Here is a 22,927-nt window from a genome sequence, read left to right on the forward strand (position 1 = left end):
GATCCTTGAGTAAGTCTTTCCAAGTAGAAGGAATGTCTTTACTTGCTGGTATATGGTAATGGTATTTGAAAAATCAGAAGTGATTAATACCTGCAGTGTGTGTAATTGTACAAACATAATTATTTTCAGAAAGGAAAAGAGCTTAGTAACACATTTATTGTCCACCTGGACTGTGTGGCTGAACACTTTATTTAGGGCTTTTCTTATTCCCCCATGGAGTTTAACGAGAGCGCAGCCGGCAGCCTGTCGCCCCCTACGACATCCACATGGGTCGCCACAGCCGCTGGGATCCTCGCTCGCAACCCATCGTGTCCCTCCACGGCACGTTAATGAGGGCATTGAGTATCTCAAATTGCCTCGCACTTTGCCAAAGTAAGTGCTAATAGGCGTGCTCTTTCGAGCTGTAATTAGTACTATGCATTGGAAACGGCTCCTGAAAGCTTCTTGTGATCTCCCAGTCGAAGGCAACCTCAAAAAGCAAATAAATAGCAGATAAGTACCTTTTTAAAAGCCCAGTTATAATTATTGTTCAATGTAACACAGGAATACTCCGCCTTTTTCTTACAAGTAAACATAATTATTTGCGCAAGCTTCTTAACTTTTAAGTGGCTTGTCACACCCACGTCTTTATACGAATTTAATGAAAGGAAAATGTCAAAATGTCCCGTTGGGTGAAGCAGGATTGAGTCTTTCGTCTGTGCTGCGCGGTAAGCTCAGAAGTGCCCTTCCCTGATATTCCAGTGGTGCACCTACTTCTGCGTTGATTTTCTTGCCTTTTAAGTATTCTCATTTATTGCAATTTTAATTTCAGAGTGCAATTCACTATATATATTGATTTAACTCTTTATACCATTAATCTCCTTCAGAAAACATGCCCACAGCTCTTATGTCTTTGTGTGACTTTAGATATGGGAGCAGACTGCTGGAATCAAAAGACCACTCACACTTCTAATATCAAGTACGTGTGTAACTGCTTGCAGAACAGAGGCCTATAAGTACCTCGTCTCTATTTCTAATATCTCTAGGTTGCATTTATTATTTGCTGTCCTTTGTTGTGTTTATATTCTTTACCAATTACAAATATACAAAAAAAAAAACCAAACACTTTTTGCCCATTCCTTGAAACGACAAATGAAAACAAATACCAGCCTTGACATCCTACAGGACATTTCTCTCCAGTGTGTCTCCAGATCCCTTGTTGGTCTTTCCTGAAGTTTCCAGCCGGTATGACGGATCAAGTAACAAATAAATAAATAAAATCAGTTTCATGATGCAGTGTATTGAGTGCTCTACTTCAGTTCCTAGAATGGACCAAATACCGTCCCAGAATAGTTCGCCAAACCCATGGCAGCTGCATTTATGGTCACTGTTGGACACTATGAGATAGCACTGTACCATGCAACAGAAGAGTATCTTTCTGATGGGAAGAAATGCCCAGCCTTTCCTCTCATGGGGAGAAATGCCAGCCTCTTTGAAGTCATGAAATAAAGCTCCCATTAGCTCCAGTGTCATCCCCCTTACTTGATGCTTATTTACTGCATGTATGGCAATAACACATATTCCAAGCTTAGCATCAAAGAGACTCAAAATTGCAGTTGTATGACAATTTGGTGAGTGCCAAAGAGTGAAGCAAGGGCTCCTTATTTGGGAACTTCTAATGCCTCGGAAGAGAGGATGTTTCCATCAGCACTGCAAGTCACAGAAGCCTGCGGGGTGCAGCAGGATTTGCATGTTTTCCTGCCAGGCTGTTGAGCCTGACGCTGCCATAGATAGTCTCAGTCGAAGGCTGCACCAGCTGTGCTTGGAACCGACTGTGCTCCTCCTGACAAAAATGCATGCACTACATGAAGTTAAATATCATGTGTGCAGAAAGTTAAAGTACATATAAAATACACTTGTGTGTGTATGTATAAATATGTGTGTTTGTGTGCATGAATTTACATATGCAATAAAACAATGGGGATCTGAGCATTAACTGCATGTAACCAAATTCAGAAAGCAAGATAAAAAATGTGCATTAAAGAACTGTAGAACACATGCAAACTTTGTGGCTTTAGACAAGCTTCTACAGCAGTAGAAATGGAAGAAGAATGTAAAGTACAAGCACTGATACATGCTGTTTGGTTCACTTTCAATTTTTTTCCATTTTTGAGCCCCTATACATTTTTTACTGGCAATATGAACGTCTGTCAGGATTATGAAAATGAGCTTGTTTTTCTTGTACTGCAGGTTCCACCACCATTAGTAGCAGACCTGAGCGTTACTGGAGTAAATGGAAGTGCAGCCAGATCAGGTGTGAATACACAATTCATTCTCATAAACTGGACAGTACGATGTTTAATGCTGTCTTTAGTATCTTATACTAGTTTTGTTTGAGCTACAGATAGATCAGATCTGATCCAGCATAAAGTTAAACCAACAGCGAGAGGCAACATTTAAGCCAGCACATTTTCAAGAACAAAGATACCTATGGAAAAAAAAAGTTGATTTCACTTGAAGAGGCAGAGTGAGGTTTTGTCATTTCAAGGGACTGTGCCGTTTCTAATCTCGGTGCCCAAAAACTGGATTTACCACCAAATCAAATGAGATTCTTCAAGCCACAGGTTTTTTTGATATGTTGTTTTCATCAGTAACAACAACTTAAGGTGCAACCAGGACCCCTAATGCCTTGCCACTCGTTCCCTGGCCATATCATGGCACCTGGCATCATTTGCCGGGCCAAATGACAAACAAAACGTATGCACAGAGCCAGGTTAAAAGTAACTCCCAACAAAAAATCATGACGTGGCTTCCTGTAAGGCACCACAAGCATATGTGCTCACACCGTGGAAAGGGTGGTAGGGGCAGGTCTGAGCAGGCAGCGTGTTTGATGGGAACATCTGAAGCCACCGCTGCTTGAGGAAATGGTGTGAGGAACCGTTCACAAGGATACCCTCTTTGCACTACACTCCCTCTTCCTCCCCACTTGAAAAGTCGTACGTGGATATGGAAAGGTACTCGTGCCCAGGCTAAAGGCTACTCAGGCACCTCTGATTTGATGAAGTACTAGTGCTAGAGACAGCTTTAGGCTGTGCATGGTTACCCAACCCTTGCAGTTCATGAAGGGGTCCTGGTCGGGAAGGTTTCTCACCATACACCCCACCAGGCTTTCCCTTTTGTGTCCAAACCTTCTTCTTAAATACATGCTGGAGCGCTCTTGTTAATCAGAGCTTTTTACAATAGTGTATTACAACTCTGGAGATCAGTGTGTGCCACTAAATACAGACGGCAACAAAGGGCTGTTTGCACTTGCAAAGTAGTCAGTAGAAGCTTCTTTGACAGACTTACTCATCTGTGTGAGCTGCTGTAACATTTTATAATTAAATACATACCTAATTTAAAAACACCTCTTTAAGAAAATAAATTAGAGAACGAAGTATTGGAAAGCACCAGAGTAAGCTTAAGAGACTTAAAATGCAAAAGAATTCAGACAGCTATACCCAAAAATTAAAAAAAGTCATACCACTTGATATTTAACGGTTGCCATTTTTTAGACAATTCAAAACTGTCTAAATTCAAAAATTCAAGTACATTCAAAAGCCATGTCAGAGATTATGGTTTTAGTTTTAACTCTGAATGCCCTTTTCTTGTTGATTTTATTTTAACATAATTTATGGTTTATTTTTTATGACATGCAGCCATATATATGTGTAAAAAGCACATTTATTTATAATTTAAGAGATTAATTTATATACAAACTGAAATATACAAACACAAGGCTAAGTTTCTTGGCTAGATCTCTTTTGACACTATTTTTAAATTGTATTATTTCTAACAAGATGCAAGTCCAAGGGTTTAACGTTACCCTGGGAGAATTACAGTCTCTGAGGAACACATTGCTCACAGCTGCGGTGAAATATCCATCACTGAAAATTTCAGCACTTTTAATTCCATCTCAGTGACATCAGTGGGATAACTGAAATATTACTCACATGTGGTACTCAGTGAGTGCATGCATGATTTTATCAAAATTTTAGGAAAGTAATTTTGTGTTTATCATTAGCAGGTTTTTTCTAACAAAAAATCAGAATGAAGAATATTAGTGTGGATAATGTGGTGCATTAATGGTGGATTTTTCTTCATTATGATTAAAATAAGTTGCGATTTCCCCAAAGTTTAAAATGATCAGCAAACCTCTTCCTGTTTACTTTAGTTTCTAGCTTTTTTTTTTTCCAAAACACTGGGAAATCATTAGTAAGTAGCTTGGCCAAGCTTATGGAGACTTTTCTGATTATAAATCACTCAAAGGATAACTCAGTTATCGAGCGTCTGCAATTTGATGAAAGCCACAGTTTCTTAATCACTGCTGCCAGACTTATGCCCAGCCTGATCATGTGGCAGTACTGCTTCGATTTTGGCACCAAGGCATCTGATAATCCACATTGTGGCACTGTGTCTCCTTATCCACCTAGGATGTGGTAGGACGCGGACTCTGCTGTTGGTTTCTCTCTAGAAGGTTGCTTTTTCTACTGCTAAGGCCAGTACAGTCCAGAGTTATTTGCCATGTAGCACTGCTAAAGCATCATACCCTTTTATTCTATTTATTTCCTCTCCATAAGCTGCAACAGCAACCAAGAACAGAACTGCAAGGAGAGTCCCCAAACCAGAAGTTTCTTGTTTGGAGATGACAGCACACAACCAGAGAAGTATTTCAAGATTCAACATGTGCAACTCTCTGCGCTGCTAAATAGTTCCTTTGATAGATCAGAGAGTGTCAAGAGGCCCAGGAAAAGGAGTGATAACTTGAGAGGAGATGACTAGGCTGCAAACCTGGGAGGGAAAACAACAAAGTCAAAACTCCACAGCAGACAACATGGATGGAAATGTGTGCTGATGGTTGTCTTAGCTTACCCTAGCAGAAAACCCACTTGAGAAAGTCACTGAAGGCCCAGAGAAGTGGTGTCATGGCCATTAGGGAACAGACAAATGTCAAAATCGTTGTTTGAGCTGGCAGGCAACAGAACTATTTGGAAGGTGACATCTGTATTTCAGAGGCTTCCCAAACCATGCTGCTTGAACCCCAGAGATGTAAAAGAGGCCATAGAAAGCATAAGATTCCCAAGAAGCGTCAGAGCCATGAGCAGGGTTAATACTGTTATCCCTTGCAGTTTCTCCCAATTCCATATTAACAAGATCAACACAAAGCGCGTGTTGCAGACCATTTGTGCACCAGTCTGGCCAGCCGGTGCACAGCGCTGGTGTTTGCTGCAACTCCTGCTGGGCTATAGCTGGCGCCCAGCCCATCCAGATCAGCAGGCTGTGCTTGCTGCCATCTGATCCAGACTGCTCTTTGATGCTCCGGCACAGAACGTCAGACTTTATTGGCAAACGTGGCTATTGCAAGCAACCGCTTCAGCAGCTGTGGAAGTGGTGCAATGCCTGTTTGGCCAACTTCTTACCCGGACAGTGCTTGCTTATTTTGTTTTATATAATAATTGGGAAAGCAACAGGCAGCAGAAAGGGGGAAGCAAGTCCAGACGATGCTACAGTCTGCCATAAATCCCTGGTTTCCCAAGGATGGCAATGGGACAGCTTTGTGCAAAATCTCGAGTGCTGCTTGCTGTGCTGCGACTCACTTTTTGTGAGAGCTGTAACCTCTGTCCTCCTGAGCCTGCTACCAGCTTCCTGTAGCCCTCCCCTCTCCACTCCTCTCCTTTTATATCTGACCCCCAAATGGGACACAATACTTCACCACAGCCCTCACCAGAGCGTTATTTCTTTCTCTCACGTAGAAAACTCCAACTGATATACCCCAAAATGCCTTCATGAAAATGAAAATGTTCATTTGAAATGAAAATGTTTCATTGTTGACACATACTTATTTAGCGCATGATGCGCTACTACATCCTGTTCCACAGGGTCCTCATTTTGTATTTGTACATGATACTTCACTTAAACATAGCACTTTCCCTTTGTTTTACTAAATCTTGTAAGATTTAATCTGTTAGTAAATCCTTAATACAACTTGTTATATCAGACAACAAAGCAAACTAGTATAGGGGTATAATTAAAAACTACAACAATTCGTATTTGTGAGAAATTTTGCTTATTACAGTTATGACATTTAAGGTACCTATAACAGAAAAAGTTTAAGGAATATGCTTACATATTAGTCTATTTAGTTATTTATGTGTGTGTTTGAAGGCACAGAGTGGGAATCGTCTAAAAATCCAGGGTCTAGTCTAAACAAGTCATAAGGCTCTTTTTCGTCAATGGAGACGGAGAAAAGCCTCCAGAGGCTGATTCATTCCAAATGCCTTGATTGCTTATTTTAGAAAGGTAGTAATCACTCTCTGGATGTGTCTTTCTCCACTGATGACAGAAGATGCCAAGACAACTGCTTTAGAATAGATCCCAAACTTCCAAACTGCTAAAATTACACAAGATGAGTCCCAGCTGCAGCTTGTTCCCCCCCAGGAACAGACAATCAGACCTAAATTCTTCAAAGATTTAGGCCCTAACTCCCATTGATTTCTCACCGTGAGATTCTTTCAGCCATTGACTTCAATCAGAATTACACACCCAAACGTGGTGAATACTTAACACCGGGGGGATGCAAAACACTGACAAAAATCTTACCAAATCTGCCCATTTGACAATTTAAGCAGATACAGCCTTCAAGCACCCACGCCTCTCCTCTGGCAGGAATTTCCATCCCCATTGCAGAAGGGAACGTGTGTTCGTGCTTCGGGCTCAGTAACCCCCCACCCCAAGGAAGAGGGAAGAGCTGAACACATTCCTTTCTGGGAGAGCTACTACTAGGTTCCACAGAGCATCTCCTTCAGCATTCCCTTTTCGGCCGCTTCTTGATCTTTCTTACCACAAAAGTTTTACTTATTTTAAAAGATTATTTAAAAAACCCCAACAAACTAAAACAACGGGTAGAACAGACCTGGCAGGTGTTTTATTACAGTAGCACCGTACTGAAATTACATCTACTTATTTTTATTCAAATTGACAACATTTCAACTTGAGTGTTCCTTAATGACATAAAACTAACTCTTCTTTTTTCCTCTTTGAAGTTACATCATTGTAGATGTTGATTGTTTAATTGTCCTTCCAATCATGCACTTAACTTCCCACTTAGCCCCATGCAGGACATGACTTGAAGACATTAACAATCGTCACTAATGTGGATTGCCTTGGGATGTTTAAGTTTATTTGTAATGGAGGCAAACACTCACTGTTTGGATGAATTCTATAAAAGCTGAACATTTTCTGCCCTAGGCAAAGTTTTCAGAAAGAGTTCATATGGTTTTTCTGGTTGTAATCAGTGCATTCAAATTATGCATAATTTGGTTTTCATGGTTTCAGTGTTGGATCACATAAAGTCAAGTATAATTACTACCAAAAATAAATTTCTGTGTGCACCTTTGGATATTCACCGTGGCCTTATGACACATTAGTAGGAGATTCGCAATTACTGTAAATTATTTAAGAACATTTATTGTTTTCCTCAAATGCAACTGAAATTGCAATGGTTAATCACAGGAGTTGAAATAAATGGTTATGAAGTCTTAGGGTTATTATAAACTAAAAGTATTATCAATTGCTATACCCAATGGGGAGAAGAAAAGGAGGGTGGGAAACCTTTGCACTTAGAGTCATTTCCATGAAAAAAATTCCATGATATTGGATGAAATTCTTGTTTACACACACAAAGTGAAGAAGTGAAAAGGGTCTCCTACATCCAATAGGGAGTTTTCATGGGACTCTCTAGTAAACTTCCAGACTGGTGCCTGAGGCAGAAACCTTCTAATGCCTAGTGCAAGCTATTTCATGTATGCAAGCAGCCTCCACAAAAAACATATCCTACTCCACTTTTGTTTTTTTTTAAGCAGGATGGGTCTCACTGGTTCCTCTCTCTCTCTCCAGCTGTGGCTTTAGAAAAAGTTTTGTTAGCCTTATGACTTTTTTTTTTTTTTTAAACGGCTTAAATCAGGGAACCTGCAATAGGGAGTGATGATCTTGAGAGGAGGAACTAGTAATTTCCTTCTCCCAGAAAGTCCTAAACGCCTTCTTTGACTAGAAATAAAATGGAACTGGGAAAGTTTAGGAATAAATAGACAGGGCATTAATTCTGCCAATACTCCTAACAGGGCCATTTACTGATAGGAAAGTGGATAGATGGGCCATTGAATTCTGTCTCACTCTATCAGAACTGAGATGTGTCAAAACATAAGCAATCTTGTTCTGCTTTGCTTATGCTTTTTGCTGCTGAACACTACTTTATTTACCCATGAAAACTAGACGCAGATTTGGATTACCTGGTGATCCACGAGTACATGGAGAGACTCTTAATTCCCAGGGTGGCCTTAATGGACATAATCATTTAGTGAATATAACTGTTCACTCCTTTTGACCTTCTGACATAAATCCTGCAGATTTAACTATACGTAACTATATACAGCTATATGCAGTTGTCTCTTGTAGTGGTTTGAGACTCTCTTGAAAACTGACTAAAAAAACTGAATTTAGATTAATCAAACTGTTAAGGTTACTGATGTTATAAAAGATGTTCTAATTTTAACTCCAAACAGAAAATGTACAGTATGTTAATTTGGTTTTGCATAACTTGGCAATAGGTAAATTACTTTTAATAATCTGCTAAAACCAGACTGATTTAAGGCTGACCTTTTCTGGAGGTAGGTTACTTGAAAGCAGTGCCTGATTTCAATGCGTTAATGATATGTAAAAAAAAATACTTAGCCAGCTTCTGGGTGTGTCTTTTGCCTGAAGTGAATGCATATTTTAAACAGTATACGTTTGGACTTGAATCTGTAAACCTGTGTTTATCTGATTTAAAATAATCAGGGACTGAAGAAGACGCCATTAGAGTCAACCCGTAACATCCCAATGAAGGGTCTACAGTTCACTGTGCAACCTCCTTTCCTCCACTCCCAGCTCACCCAGACTACTATGCTGGGTAGTCTCGTGGAGGAAACTAATCTCATTAGCCAAAGAGAGAGCTTGAGGGTCTAGTTTTACAAGAATTTTTTCTCTGCAGCGTGCTTCCCCCTCCTCAACAGCATCCCCTCAGGCTGACCTATATTCAGGCTGCCATGGAACGGGCCTGCCTTTGCGTAACCACCATAAGTCAGTTCTCTTCCTTGTGCAGCTACATGGAAAGCTGGATGGGGGAATTATTTCAACTCAGAACTAAAGTGGGGTGTGTGTGTTGTTTTTATTTTTGATGGGGCTTCAGTCAAATCAGTCCCTTAATCCTGTTGAATTTGCATTTGCACTAATGCTGATGCCAAACAAGGGTCGGCAGAAATCCCTTGCTATATGTGGTGATAACAGGGCAGCTGAACGTGAAACTTCTCACTTTGATAAAAAATTACTTAGGGCAGAAACATTCTAGCCAACCCTGTGAAGGAGACATTTGTATTTGCTTATGTACAGTCATGGTGCATTCTCAACCTAAAACTAACGATCAAGAGACCCCTGGGCTTGGGGCTGCCAGCACTTGCTTCATATCAGGTATACAATCGATCCCTGAGAGTTCTGAAGAGAGCAGAACTCCCTGTGGGAAGAAAGGCTTTCTGTCATGGTCTCCAAAGTACAGCATATAAGCATTTTAGAATTCATATATAGTAAGTTTTGAAATGTTTTATTGAGTATTTTGAGAAACTAAGCTGCAAAGACAAATGGATTAATTTTCTGAATTGATTTACCTTGCTTAATTTAAAACAGCTTCATACATTATTAGCACTAAATATGCATCGGGTTTTTGTAAGGGCACAGTATTCCATGACTGCATGAGTGGTTTTCAAAATTACAAAACCAGAAGTTCTTGCCCTTTTCAACATTTTCATCTTTTTTTTCTGCTTTCTTTTCTCAGAGTTTCTCGTTCCATAGTTCACATATGCACTGTGTGTATTATTGACTGCTATGATAAAGTAAGTTCAAAATGCTTTCTCTTTTTTCTTTCCCTTGGATGTTAAAACTGACAGCTTAATGACTGTTGCCACCTACTAGTGAATCACTTCCCTTGCCAACACTCAAGATAAGACAAGGTCACTTTTCCCAAAGAAGAGGCCCTTTGCTGTGCACTCTGGGAACTGTAGTGTAAAGGTTTAGTTACTTTAAATCCATTTTAATTTTAGTATGGTGCTCAATAATTCTTTGGAGCAACATAAACATGAAGGTTTTCCTCTTGAATTTTTGATTACTTTGCAAAAGTAGCAAGTATAGCACATTTTACCTAAGTATGAACACAACATGTTCAAGTGTCTCTGTATCTTATCCTAATGGTGTGAAACAACTGGACAGCTAGAACAAATGCTGGCACTTTTGAAACAGAAGGAAGCTTTCCCACTGACTTCAGTGGGAAAGGGTACAGGCTAATAATGATAGATAGCTTTGAAAATCTGAATTTGGCACTGTCCTACTGGCTGTCTAGAACAGCTCAGTGTTTCACAGGCTTTGTTGACCTAATGTCACCCTAACGTTTTTTAAAGGAAGGAGAACGCTGCAAAGAAACCGAACAACTACAATACGTCAACGCGGCCAAGAGTTTTAATTTATAACAAATAAGTAAGAGTAACTTGTACATATTACATGTTTTATCCTGTATTTTGTTTCTTCGCTAGCTTGCTTTTATGTGTAGAAAAAAAACAAAACGTGTTCCTGCTGTGTGTGTTTTCCTGCAGTAATTTCCCCGAGGAACACCCGTGGTCAGTGGATGCAAGCTGACAAAAGCCCACACAGCTCCACACACCCTACACACCTGGAACAGCTGTGTGGACGGTGGCATGTGAACGTTTGCAGTTGCTCAGAACTTGCTCTGCCTGGCTTGCAAATTCATGATTCCTGACTAAAATGGAGTTTCATTTCTTTGATTCAGCCTGGGCCCCGAGATGCACACGGGAACAACAAAACCAGTTACAGTTTCAGCCTTACAAATTGTGACAATGGAGCCGTCGGGCTTTTGGGGCTCCAGGTTCCCAGTGTCCAAGATGTCTACAATCTTTTGGGTGAAACATAGAGATATAAAGGCAGGAGAGAAAGCAGAGCGTCCATGAGCAGTTTTGGCTTCTGCTGCTGCTGAGTTAGGGGTGCGCAAAGCCTACAGTAATTGAATCCATTGCAGGGTCTGGGCCTTACATATGGAACTTGAACAATAGGTATGTACTTAAATTACACAGATTACCTCAGAGATGTGGAATCTGCACGCCCTGCCCACTTCCCTGAACCTCTGGAGCTGGGATCCTGTGGGGAACATAATGGGCTTAATTACGGTGTCTGGACTCGCCGCGCAGGACCCGGAAGGCAGGAGTTAACCTCACCTCACCTTTTACTTGCCAGTGACCCCCGGCTTGGCTGGGAACCTGCTGGGGCCTCTGTGCAGCGGCTTCTGGGTTGCCCCGACTCGCGTTAAGCGCCGCGACGGCGAAGGGAAATCCCGCACGGGCAGGGCAGGGCCGGGCCCGGCCGCCCTCGTCTTCGCGCCTCGGCCCGGCCCGGCCCGCCATCCTGCACCCCTCAGCCCCGCGGGGCCGGGTCGGGCCGGGCGGCGCCTGTCACATGGCAGGGGGAGGGGGCTGCGGCGGGGCGGGCCGCGCTCGGGGCTCCCCCGGCCGGGCGGAGGCGGGCTGAGGCGGCGGAAAGTTTGCGGAGTGGCTGGCGGCGCGGCGGACCCCCTCCCTCCCTCCCGCCCGCTTTCTCCTTTACTTTTTTACTACACCCCCCCACACACCCCCCTCCTCGCCGCCTTCCCCCCACCTTGGCGGCGGCTCCGGAGCATGAGCGGGAGCCGCCACCCGCGCTGAGAGGCGGGAAGTCGCGCCGCGCCGGGCTCTGTCAGTGAGGGAGCGCCAGGGACAGGGGAGCGCGGGCAGCGGCTCTCAGCCCGCCATGCCCCGCTCCGCGCCCGCCGCCCTCCTGGCGCTGCTGCCGCTGCTGCTGGGGGTCCGCACCGCCTCAGCGCGCTGCCCAGCGCCATGCCACTGCGCCGGGCACCTCGTCGCCTGCAGCCGCCTGGGGCTGAGCCGGCTGCCCGAGCGACTGCCGCGGGGGGCGGTGCAGCTGTGAGTATCGGGGGGCTGGGGGGTGCCCGTCCGCCATCTTCCGCCCCTGAGGGCCGGGGTGCCCCGGTGGGGGCGGCGGTCCCGTGCCGCCGGCTGGTTTTGGGGAGAGAAACGCGGTTTTTGCGGCGGTAGCAGGGCGGGAGGGGGCAGCGCCCCGGGGCCGCGGTCGAGCTGTCAGCGGGGGCGAGGGGCAGCGTCCCTCGGGTGGGCCGCGGCCCCGGGGGCGGGGGGGAGATGGTGATAAGCGCCCGGGCTGAAACCGTTCCCGGGAGCGCTGCCGACAGCGCTGAGGTGGGGGGGGAAAGTTCTGGTGACTTTCTTGGAAGATGTGCAGTAATCGTCAAGTTGATACTGATGTGTGCGTCGGGAAAACTGGTCTCGTGTTTGGTTGGGGTTTTTTTTGTTTGTTGTTGTTTTTGTTTTTTTTTTTTTTTTTTAACGTGTGCGGTTCTTCATCTTTCTTCCCCGATCGTTTTGGGTTTGATGACTTCGTTGGCACCGGATCTCGCCCCGTTCGGTCCGGTGGCACGGATTCACGGAATCCGCCGTAACGCGTACTGAAATGCCATCTGTAGAAAATTTACTCTCAGTGACAAACTTTTACGGACAAAAGATAAATTACGGGAGCTTTCTAAAAGCCTGGAAATAGCTGAGGGACTTCTCACATTTGTTTTTAATCTCTCGTCACTCAGAGATCTTCTATATTAGTCGTATTAATTTTCTATTACATTTCCAAAGCAGATTGAGATAAGGACTTTAAAGTAAACAGGAAGACTTTCAATTAGTTGTGGCTAATTCTGTTCAATTGCCTCGTCTGGAGGTCATGCTGCTTCACTCTTGAAATGTGGATGGCTGTATTGACACCATATGGGACTGAGCATAGGAATGGCTCTGGGAGTTGAATATTTCCAGGAGTGGTATAGGAAAGTGTGAGGGGAAAGAAACTTTTTTTTTTTTTTTTGGCTGATGTGATTAAGGCATACGAATCAAATACCGGATCTGCTTTACATTCAACAACTGGCTTTGCTTCCTATTAAATTTCATCCCTCCTATTCTTTTGAAGTATTTCAGTACGCTAACATAAGTTTTCTGACAAAACCTCAGGCTTTTTTGATACTAAGCTAAGCTTCATAGCTTAGTTCCTTAGCTTAGCTTACTTTAGCACTGTTAAAACTCAGGTGTGACAGCATGCTAAACAAAAAACCAAGGGGAAAAAAACTTTAATTTTTAGAGTTGCTTTAAAAAGCATTTTGTATTAGCAGTTACCCAAATTTGTCTTTTCCACTTAAGTTACTGAGAGACAATAAAACACATTGCAGGGCTTTTTTTGTCAGCACAAGGGAGGTTTTTCTAATTAGAATTCCCTTGGTAGTGTAAATTGTCCTTATGTAAGTTCACATTCCTTTAAAAGTGTGAGAAAATAAGTTCCACTTGTATAAATAAGCTTTGGTCTGTTGTAAGAAACCCTGCTGTGATTACTCATTGGACAGCTGTGTCCCTCGCTCTTAAACTCACAGGAGTACATCTTTGTAGGTGTCACCAAACCATGTGGTCTGGCCGCTTTTGTGTAAATAATTCTTTTGTTTGTGTCAAATGCCTTAGAAGTACCCTACTCTTTCTTCCTTCCCTTCTTCTTAAAGAAGAGAGTGAGGAAGAGGCCGTTGTCTGTTACCTCCAGCTACTCCAGTACTTGGGGCTGGGATTGCACAACGTTTAAGATGATAAAGCGTTTCGGTTTTACATACGCAAAAAAAAAAAAAAAAAAAGGTTTGGACGGCCTGGGTTATTGTTGCAACAAACTGTGGACTTCAAAATTGTAAAAGATTGTTTATGAATTTTATTGGTATATGTTTACTGTGTTTTCCATGGAAGTCCGTAGCGGCTATAGCCAAAGGCTAGTAGTTTAATTGCAGGCTTTCCAATCCTCTTTAGAAAACAACAACTATTACACGGTGTTCTCAAAATACGCAGGCGAGATCTCCCAAGCAGGAGAAGGAAGAGAAGGTCCAGGCCCGCATTAGGCCCTACATCTTCCTCTGCCCATCCGTCTCCTCGCCTTAGTGGAACATCAGATGGAGTTGGCTTTCAGAAGCTCTGTTTCACTCTTCCGTTCCTTTTTTGTTCAAATTCCCTAATGAAATAAAAGGAGAGAATCTAATGTGATGGGGCTGCGCAATCTCGGGGAGGTTGAAAAGAAAATGAGCCTGAGAACTGAGGTTTTTTTTCCCCTTCTGTTTCATTGCTACTGCTTTGTACGGAAATGGGGTGTAAATAGGGTATAATTGCCAGCTTTACTGTGATTTTAGCGCAAAATACCATCTTCTGCGATGCTGCCTTCACCTTCACAGAAGGTGACAGACTGCTGAGAACTGACAAACATTTGTAATGGTTTTGTGTACAAATAGTTCTGAAGTTAAGATTTCAATTTACTTCTAGGATGTGTGTCCCCAGGTTGTAAGAATGTGGCTTTGTTAGAGCTGGTGTAGCAGAGCTGGAGGAGGAGGGAGGGAGGGAGGAAGAATGTTGAGCCTTGGCCGGTGTCCTCCATGTGTGCAAACTCCCGGTGGCACTGCCCTACCCCTCGCCAGGTTCACTGAGGAATGCTAAAACTGTCGGTGGGGCAGGAGGGAAAGTCTGAAAGATGGTTTTCACTTGTGTTTGTATTACATCTTTAGTATTTACATTTTATAAATCCTCTACTTCTCTACCAGATTTGCCAGAAAAAAGGGCCGTATGGTTTTCACAGCTGTTTTTCAATATTTTCCAGACTAAAACTTGAACATAGCAAGCTGATTTATGAGTCACTTTGGATCAGTGTCTTAAAACAGCTACAGCCTGGCTTTTTGTTTTTCAGCTCTCCTGATTTCTGCTGAATTAGCAGCTCTATAGGCCCCAGTGGGACTGATTAAGAAGCTGTTGCTGGATTTGCATTTTAAAATTTGACTTGGGGCTCAGGTTTCTGAGTTCTCTAAGGAAGAAGATGATAATTGTGACTAAGTGTTGTAAATTAAGTTAGAGTCTAAAAGTTATATTTATAAAATGTGTGAAGAAACACTCAGCCTCTCCCTTTATGCATTAGGCCTTCCTTTCAATTTTTTATCACACAAACATTGACATTCAGAGGTACATTTCAGCTTTCTAACATGGAGACTTTTCAGTTATGAAATATGGTCATACAAACATAATGGAATATACAAAATAGTTTCTTTCATAAAACAGATTCTTAAAGGGCCTCAAAAACTTTGGCAAGCTTTTTCAAGTGGAGGCAATTCTACTTAAATGCTCAATCACTTTTATGAGAAATCTGAGGTGAAGAACAGGTATATGTACTTTTTATTGTTATAAAGAAATTCTTAATATAAATCTGGTTTCTGAAGTTTCTGAGTGCATTCACTGTTATATCTTTCATGGCTTTTGAAATTTTAGTAGCAAAAGTAATCACAGAGGAGATTTCCTCCCCACTTGCAATGTGGTTTTAACAGACAAGGAAAATTCAGAAATGGAAGATGCATAGTAATAATCTTAGTGTTTTAACATTGTCAGTTCCATTTCTGTGAAGGAAGAATACTGATCTGTTTTCAAACCTTTTCTTCATGCTTGTTTAAAGATATGTTGCGAAATGCATTGGACTGAAATGTACTTGTAGCTTTGCAACAGGGATGATAGATTTTTATATTTAAAAAATGCCTCAGATCCAGTGCTTATAAGTTTCAGAAACTTCTGTAGGCTTAAGCTTCACTTAGAATATTAGTAAAAGACAAATATTTTAACTCTTGGTTCACTTCCAACTGCTCTGTTTAACTTAAATGTAACTTGCAAGGCTTTTTTGGTGAAGTTTCTCCTGCCAGTAGCACTGAAATAAAGTTTATTAAAATATTTACAATTCATATTTTATCCAGCTGTGTGAGATAGGCAATTCAGTATTGTCCGGTTTGTTTTTTTTTTGTTGTTGGTTTGCTTTAGGTATTTTGCAGCTTGTGTTTGACAACCTGCTTTAAGGAAACCAGGAATGAGGATTTTGTACTTCTGTATTTTTTTTAATGTAGGTGCTATGTGGAAAATCTGAGAGTATCTTTAGTGTTAAAACACACACACAGACACACAAAAAAAAGTTTGAAACCTAGTGTAAGTTGTTACGCTCACGGTTGCCTTGATAGACTCCAGATGGATGTGAGCTTGAGCTATGAGTGAAAGTGTCTGGCTCCAGTGTGGTGATCATGCACAGCAGTGGTTGTAATTGCAGGATTTTTTATAGTTTAAGGACTCTGCCAGGCTTTTTTTTTTTTTTTTTTTTTTTTTTAAACATGTTATAACTCCAGCAGAACAAATCTACTCACGTCTGTTACTGTCTGGTAGGTCCTTTAGGCAAACATGTTTTAAATAAACCTTTTGCAGGGTTTTTAGATGAAATGAAGAAATGCAGGTTTTTAGCACTAATGTTGAAAGCTCTTTGTTGAAATAATTACTGATTCCTAAGTCTTGTATGAAGCATGAAGAACAGTAACATATTGGGCACTAACAGCCATAACTTCGCTGAATTTTGGCTGTTTATTTGCATAGTTCTTATAATCCCTACAGATTAAAGCCAAATATTGAATTAAGTTTAAGGGTAAAAATTGTCTCTATTCTGTCTGCTTTAAAGGACCAAGTTAGATTTCCCTCAAGATCTTTGTAACAGCATACTTCTCCAGTCTTTACATTTAAGACTGTAGCGTGAGAATTTCAAATCTATGCAGCTAATGTCTTCAGGTGTTAAACAAAGGGATTTTTCTCCAGTCTATGGCCAGACGAATGTTTGCACTAGATTTTAACGCAGTGCACGATGCAGTCCTCTAACTCAAGTGTGGTTAACCTCATTTACAGGAGAAATCAAAATCATAATGATGAAACTAACATTTGTGGGTTTTTGAAAATGTTAACACTGTATTGGTTTTCCATCTTGAAGAGAAAAATCTGTAGGTGTTTAGACACCTGGAAGAAGGCGTGGATGTATATTAGGTGCTTGAGTCCGGAGCCGACTCTCGGAAAACATCCTCTCTGTGGCCACCTGAAGGTCGTAGAGGGTGTTCCCCTTCTCTAGGTGGCTCCCCCACAGCCTTCGCCCCCGCTTTTTCTTTTCTCTTGGAAAATGCCTTTCGCACCTGCGGATCTGCCTTGTGCACACTCCTGTGCAGCCCTGGCTTGGGAAATTGTGTTATCTCCTCCCTGCCCGTGGCCCTGAGCCAGACGCCGGTGCCACAGCTCTGCAGCCCACTGGGCCTGAGCCACTTGGCTGGCTCAGGGCACACCTCATAACCAAGTGCTGGTGGTACCCCTGGTAATGCCCGTACGTGCCTGGGATTATTTTTAATGTTTGATTTTTATTAATATATATTTTTTTTAACCACTGACTCCAGGCAAGGACAAAAGGGACGATGGAATTGTCCTGGCAACATTGAACAAGTACGGCATAAAGAACTGGTCTAAAGTCTAAAACATAGTTTTACCATCCCCATGTGGTGTTGAAAAAGCCTGGGTGTGGGTTGCAGCATTACACCCATGTCCAAGAACCTGCAGTGGTGGGTGCAGAGAAACCAGAGTTCTCTGGATCTGCAGTTGTTCAGTCACAGAGCGGAACACCCAGCACAGACCCACAGAACCTGGCTTGATTTAAGCCAATTCTGGTCCGTGTGGAGCAAGAATATGATGATCATCAGGTTTATTAAATTCCAGAACTGTAGATGGAGAGTAGGCACATCCATGGCCATCAGGCCTGTGTTGGGCACGCTCAATACAGGTGACTGTACTGCATCATATTATCCAGAAAAAGCAGGGAATCCTGGAGTTTCCTCATAGATTCAGTTTGAAATACATCATACCCTTGTGGCTTGATGAGGGCCCCAAGCACGTTGGATGACTGTTCAGTGCTTAGTTAGCATGGGGAAAAGTGTCATGAAGTGGGAGAAGTTTCTCTGCCTTAACCTGATGCTACAGCAGCTCACTGCTGAAGTGTGATGATGCGAGTCTTTCTGTGTCTGCACTGCAAACTCGCACCGGTGTGAGTTTAAGAACTCCTTAAAAATAGTGCAGTTTTTGTTTGCTGGTTTGGATAAACAGAGTGTTACAGTGTCCAGCCAGTGCTTTGCAGATGGCTGAATTGGTGCAGGTGAGGTGGCTGTAGAATGGGATGCGTTGTTGTGCGTGTTGTGGTGGATGAGTGACTAAGGGTGCGTGTTGTGGTGGATGAGTGACTAAGAAAGGGGAGGTCTTCGACAAGACTTGCCATAGTTACAAGATCAGTTGTGAATCTACCACTTGTGCAGATCTCTACAGATGTGCAAGTTTAAGTTTCTGAAACTTCTCTACCTTGTATTGTATGGCCATTCTTTTGTTTCTGTGATATTTCCAGTACTTCTGAGGCTACACCAAAAGTGTTTTAGGACTCTGTTTTATGGTGCTGTCAAATGTTTGAGAGGACGTATGGTGAAGATATGTCGTGTCTGTAAGGAAAGGAATTTCTTGACCCTGGCTTGTTTTGTAGCAAACACTGCAACGACACTAACAAGATTTCTTAGAAACTGCATCAATATATATTTGGGATCTTCAGTACAGAGTGGCACAAGCTAAGTGCTCGAGCTGCTACTTCAGGTGCGATTGAGTATTAGTGTGGCTAGTATACAGTCATCTTAAAACTCAGAGTAGAATTAGGCCTTTCTATGTCTGTTTTTGTCTGATTTTGCGTAAGATCCCCATCGAATTGGGCTATGTAGGAATGGAGTCCTGAACTGTGTGGAAGTGTGAAAATAGAATTGAGATTTATGGACAGTCCTCATTGTGTACTTACGATCTGTGTGTTGCATTACAGAAGTGAGTGAGTACATGAGTAAATGATAAAAATACTATGATTGACTCAAGGAAAAGACTGCAATGGGTATTGGTTCATGAATTTTCCTTGTAACCAAGAGGTAGCTTTAGCCAGATCTTTTGTTGTGAAGAGATGGGGGAGGAGGGTTGTTGGTGATGTATGTGAGTCAAAATCTTCAGATGTTTTTTGTGGGTCTTACGCACATCCCAGTGAACAGCTCTAAATTGTTCAGAGGTATAGGAAATTCTTTGACACTGCTGGCAGTGATCGAGGTATACTTTGTATACTCAAATGAGTTTATATTCTAATTTTGCTAATATAAAAAAGCCTTTTTATGGACTTGGAAACAAATGATAACATAATTTGGGTTGAAATTGTATTGCTTTACCCGATATATTATGGCAAAACTGACAGGCTGTTTATTTTTGTAACTTCATAGGGACTTAAGTCACAACAAATTATCTTCAATCAAGACCAGTCTCTTGGATCACCTTCATAGTCTTCAGGAAGTGTAAGTTAATTTGTCTTAATTAAAAAAACAAAAACAACACCTCCGCCAGAAAACCCCAACCAAAAAAACCAACCAGTGTTTGTGTATGCTAATTGCATAGATATTTCTCTAGGGATAATTGGTTGAACAACAAAGATGTTTGCAGTTCTGATATTTTGCTTTAAGTGAAACTGGAATTATTTTTGAATTTTAGAGTGACACGGTTCAGGAATTTAGCCAGTCCAGTGTACATACTTGTGATGAACATCAAAGCTGACTTTCCCTTTTCTAATATTAATAGGAAGTTGAACAACAATGAACTGGAGATCATTCCAGATCTGGGACCAGTCTCTGCAAATATAACTCTTCTGTCTTTGTAAGTAGATCTTACTCTTGTCCCTAGTTAGTGGAACTAACTCTACAGGGTTCGTGGAAATATGTGCATTACGGAGATTAAAGTGAAATAATTGGAAATAGAGCAGCTTGTGGTTAGGAACTTGATTATGTCATGTTATTTAGCAGGTTGTTTAAAATGTGTATAATTGAGCTTAATCCTTGTAGTTTTTATGCTACCCTCAGATACAAAGACTGCATTAGAATTAATTTATGTTGTGGTAGTGCCCAGAAGCCTCAGCCCTGTTGTGCTAGGCACTGTACAAACATTAGTAAATGTTATACAAACTTTTACAATGCAGACTTTAAAACAAGAGTTGCACTCTATCATTATGCATCTTGGCTGAAATCCCACTTGTGCTAAATCATGGCAGAATTCCATTAACTTCAGTGGGCAACATGGGGAAATCCCTTCGAGATGCAGCTTCAGGACAAGTATCTAGGTTAGAAGTTATTTTGCCAATATCTTTAAAATGTCTTTTTGAGCCCATTTTAATGTGTGGCATATTTTTTTTTTTTTTTTTTTACAGTTACAGTTATTACATATAATTGAGACACACGATTATGTCTATGTTCATTGCTTTGTTTGAAAGTAATCAGTAGATTACTTGATGTGGCATCTGTAATATGAGTACAAAATTGTAAAAAGCATATGGAGCCCATAACCAAAACAGTGTATTTTAAAGGAAATACTATTCCTGAAGTTTTCACTTGAAAACAGTTTGATTTCTCCCCCTCTCTCCCCCATTATCCAATTTCTCTAAAATCTTGAAGAAACTGCTAACAAAAATAGTAACTATCATACTCTTAATTGGGAAAAAAAGAAAAGACATGTTTTTCATGTGTGGGATTTGGGTTTTATCAGTGGGAATCTAAAGTGTCTAAAGCTACTAATATGTAGCCCTCTGGCCATATCCTGCCCTTGAATACAAATTGCAAGTTACCATTCTTGAAGAAGCCTGAAGGGTTAAAACAATACAGTAAACTTTGGAAAGCTGTTCAGTTAATTAAATTGATCACTATTCAATTGCTTACATCTGGTCATTTATAGGGGTTTGTTTTTACTCTAGGCCCAGGTCAGCTAAGTCAGCTGGTGCAGCCGCTGTGTCTGGACTGCTCTGTTTGAATAAGAACTAAGTGACATTTGATACTGATGTGGTTTCTTACAGATCAGAATCAGAAAAGAATGGAAGAAAAAGCAGATGGTGTCTAACAAATAACTGTTGAATTTAAGCGTATCTTCTATTTCTTGCTAATGTTGACATTATTTTTACACTGGCATGGCATTCTGTACTATAAGCGTCTAGTTGATATAAAGAATATATATTTTTTTTTTTTACCACTTTTCTAATGTTCTTTTTGCCACAAGGTTGGAAATAGTAACGTAATAAAGTGGTTTAGATCCGTCTACATTACTTCTGGTGAAAACAAAGTTGAGAATTTGTCTTAGCATTTCCTCTAGTCTTTCTCATGGAAACTTACCTAGTTTAGATGAACCTAAAATCATGCTTCTGTAGCTGTGCAAAGATTTCTGTATCTCTTTGGGAGAATCACTGACAATCAGTCAGTGCTGGATTGGTTGTTTCATATCGTTAGGTCACTAACTTGCTTGATTTACTCAGGTGGTCAAACATGGAAAAACCTTTGTTAAATCTGTGCTTTGCACTGTATATACTGACACTTAAAAGGAAAAAAAAAAAAAAAGTATTTCTAAAAGCTGTTATACTACCAATGCAGTTAAAGTTGGTTTGGTTGGGTGTTACCTTGTTCTTGTTCTAATTTCCATTATTTCTCTGTGGTGTTGGGAGATTACTGAATATAAGTGTGCTTCAGCTGAGATTTAATATCTATTCTATGACCACAGCAGAGATTCCTTGAGATTAATATGGTAGAAATAATTCATTAAGTTATTTATAGGTTTTACTTACACTGACATTCGTAAGTTAATAGTAGCTAATACAATTGTTTGTTCCGTATCAAAATGGATGTACATAGAACATAAAATTAAAGAGTGGTATTGCATTGTTCAATAAATAAAGCATCTTATTTCTTTTGCAAAGGTTTCTCTTTAGAACACAAGAGAATCATAGAATCATTTAGTTTGGAAAAGACCTTTAAGATCATCAAGTACAACAGTTAACCTAGCACTGCCAAGTCCACCACTAAACCGTGTCCCTCAGCACCACATCTACACGTGTTTTAAATACCTCCAGGGATGGGGACTTAACCAGTTTCCTGGGCAGCCTGTTCCAATGCTTGACAACCCTTTAAGTGAAGAATCTTTTCCTAATACCCAATCTAAACCTCCCCTGGCACAACTTGAGGCCATGTCCTCTTGTCCTATTGCTTGTTACTTGGGAGAAGAGACCAACCCCCACCTCACTACAACCTCCTTTTGTGTAGCTGTAAAGAGCGGTAAGGTCTCCCCTCAGCTTCCTTTTCTTACAGGTTGGAAGTTATTTATGTAAAGATGTTAATTCTCATTTTTCAGAAGAGAATACAAGTAAAGAGGAATAAATATACAGCAGTTGTCTGGCATAAAAGTATATGTAATATAGTGGTATCATAGATGGACAAATACTCATGGACAAATGATCCTTTTTTTTGAAGTGAAAAAATATGTTCACTTAGTTTTTCTGTATTGAATGTTATTCGGAGGGGTTGAATCAAACTGAGTTAATGTATCTAAGTCATGCAAAGAGAACACATGGAACAATTACACTATAATTTTTATTTCTGTTCAAAGAATAACTATACTTGAAACATCTGATGACTTTCTTCAGGATTTTAAACTTTTATATGAAAGGAGCTTGTGGAGCCTTTCCAGAACAAACCACTGTTGCCTTTTTGAGTCTTTGTTCTGACTTTCAAATAATAGCAGAAAGGATGGTGCTAGTCTTCTGAAACTTGATTTGATTATGTTTCTTGTGAGATACGTATATGTTGGTTCATTACTGTCATTTGAAAAGCCAGTTGTTTTTTCCAAGGAGTCTTCAAGGAATGCTGTGGAAGTGGTACTCTTCTTTCTTGCCAAAATCTTCATTGTCGAAGATACTCTCCTGGCAAGAATTTTTTTTCACTTCTTAGTATTCGTCACTCTAGCTGTGGAGCCTTAGAATTTTACCTGTT

General features: G+C 41.1%; 1 protein-coding gene across 1 annotated transcript in view; it reads left to right on the forward strand.

Annotated features, from left to right (window-relative positions):
• Nucleotides 1–11,622: 11,622 nt before the first annotated feature.
• The window catches only part of LRIG3 (leucine rich repeats and immunoglobulin like domains 3), a 44,930-nt gene continuing 33,625 nt past the window's right edge, over nucleotides 11,623–22,927 (forward strand). Inside the window, exons 1-3 of the mRNA XM_074167997.1 lie at nucleotides 11,623–12,071; nucleotides 19,355–19,426; nucleotides 19,707–19,781. Coding sequence (XP_074024098.1) covers nucleotides 11,899–12,071; nucleotides 19,355–19,426; nucleotides 19,707–19,781 — 320 coding nt within the window. The 5' untranslated portion in view covers nucleotides 11,623–11,898. The remainder of the gene's footprint in view (nucleotides 12,072–19,354; nucleotides 19,427–19,706; nucleotides 19,782–22,927) is intronic.

This window comes from Numenius arquata, chromosome 2 (assembly GCF_964106895.1).
Source record: "Numenius arquata chromosome 2, bNumArq3.hap1.1, whole genome shotgun sequence".
In the NCBI taxonomy this organism is placed as follows: domain Eukaryota; kingdom Metazoa; phylum Chordata; class Aves; order Charadriiformes; family Scolopacidae; genus Numenius; species Numenius arquata.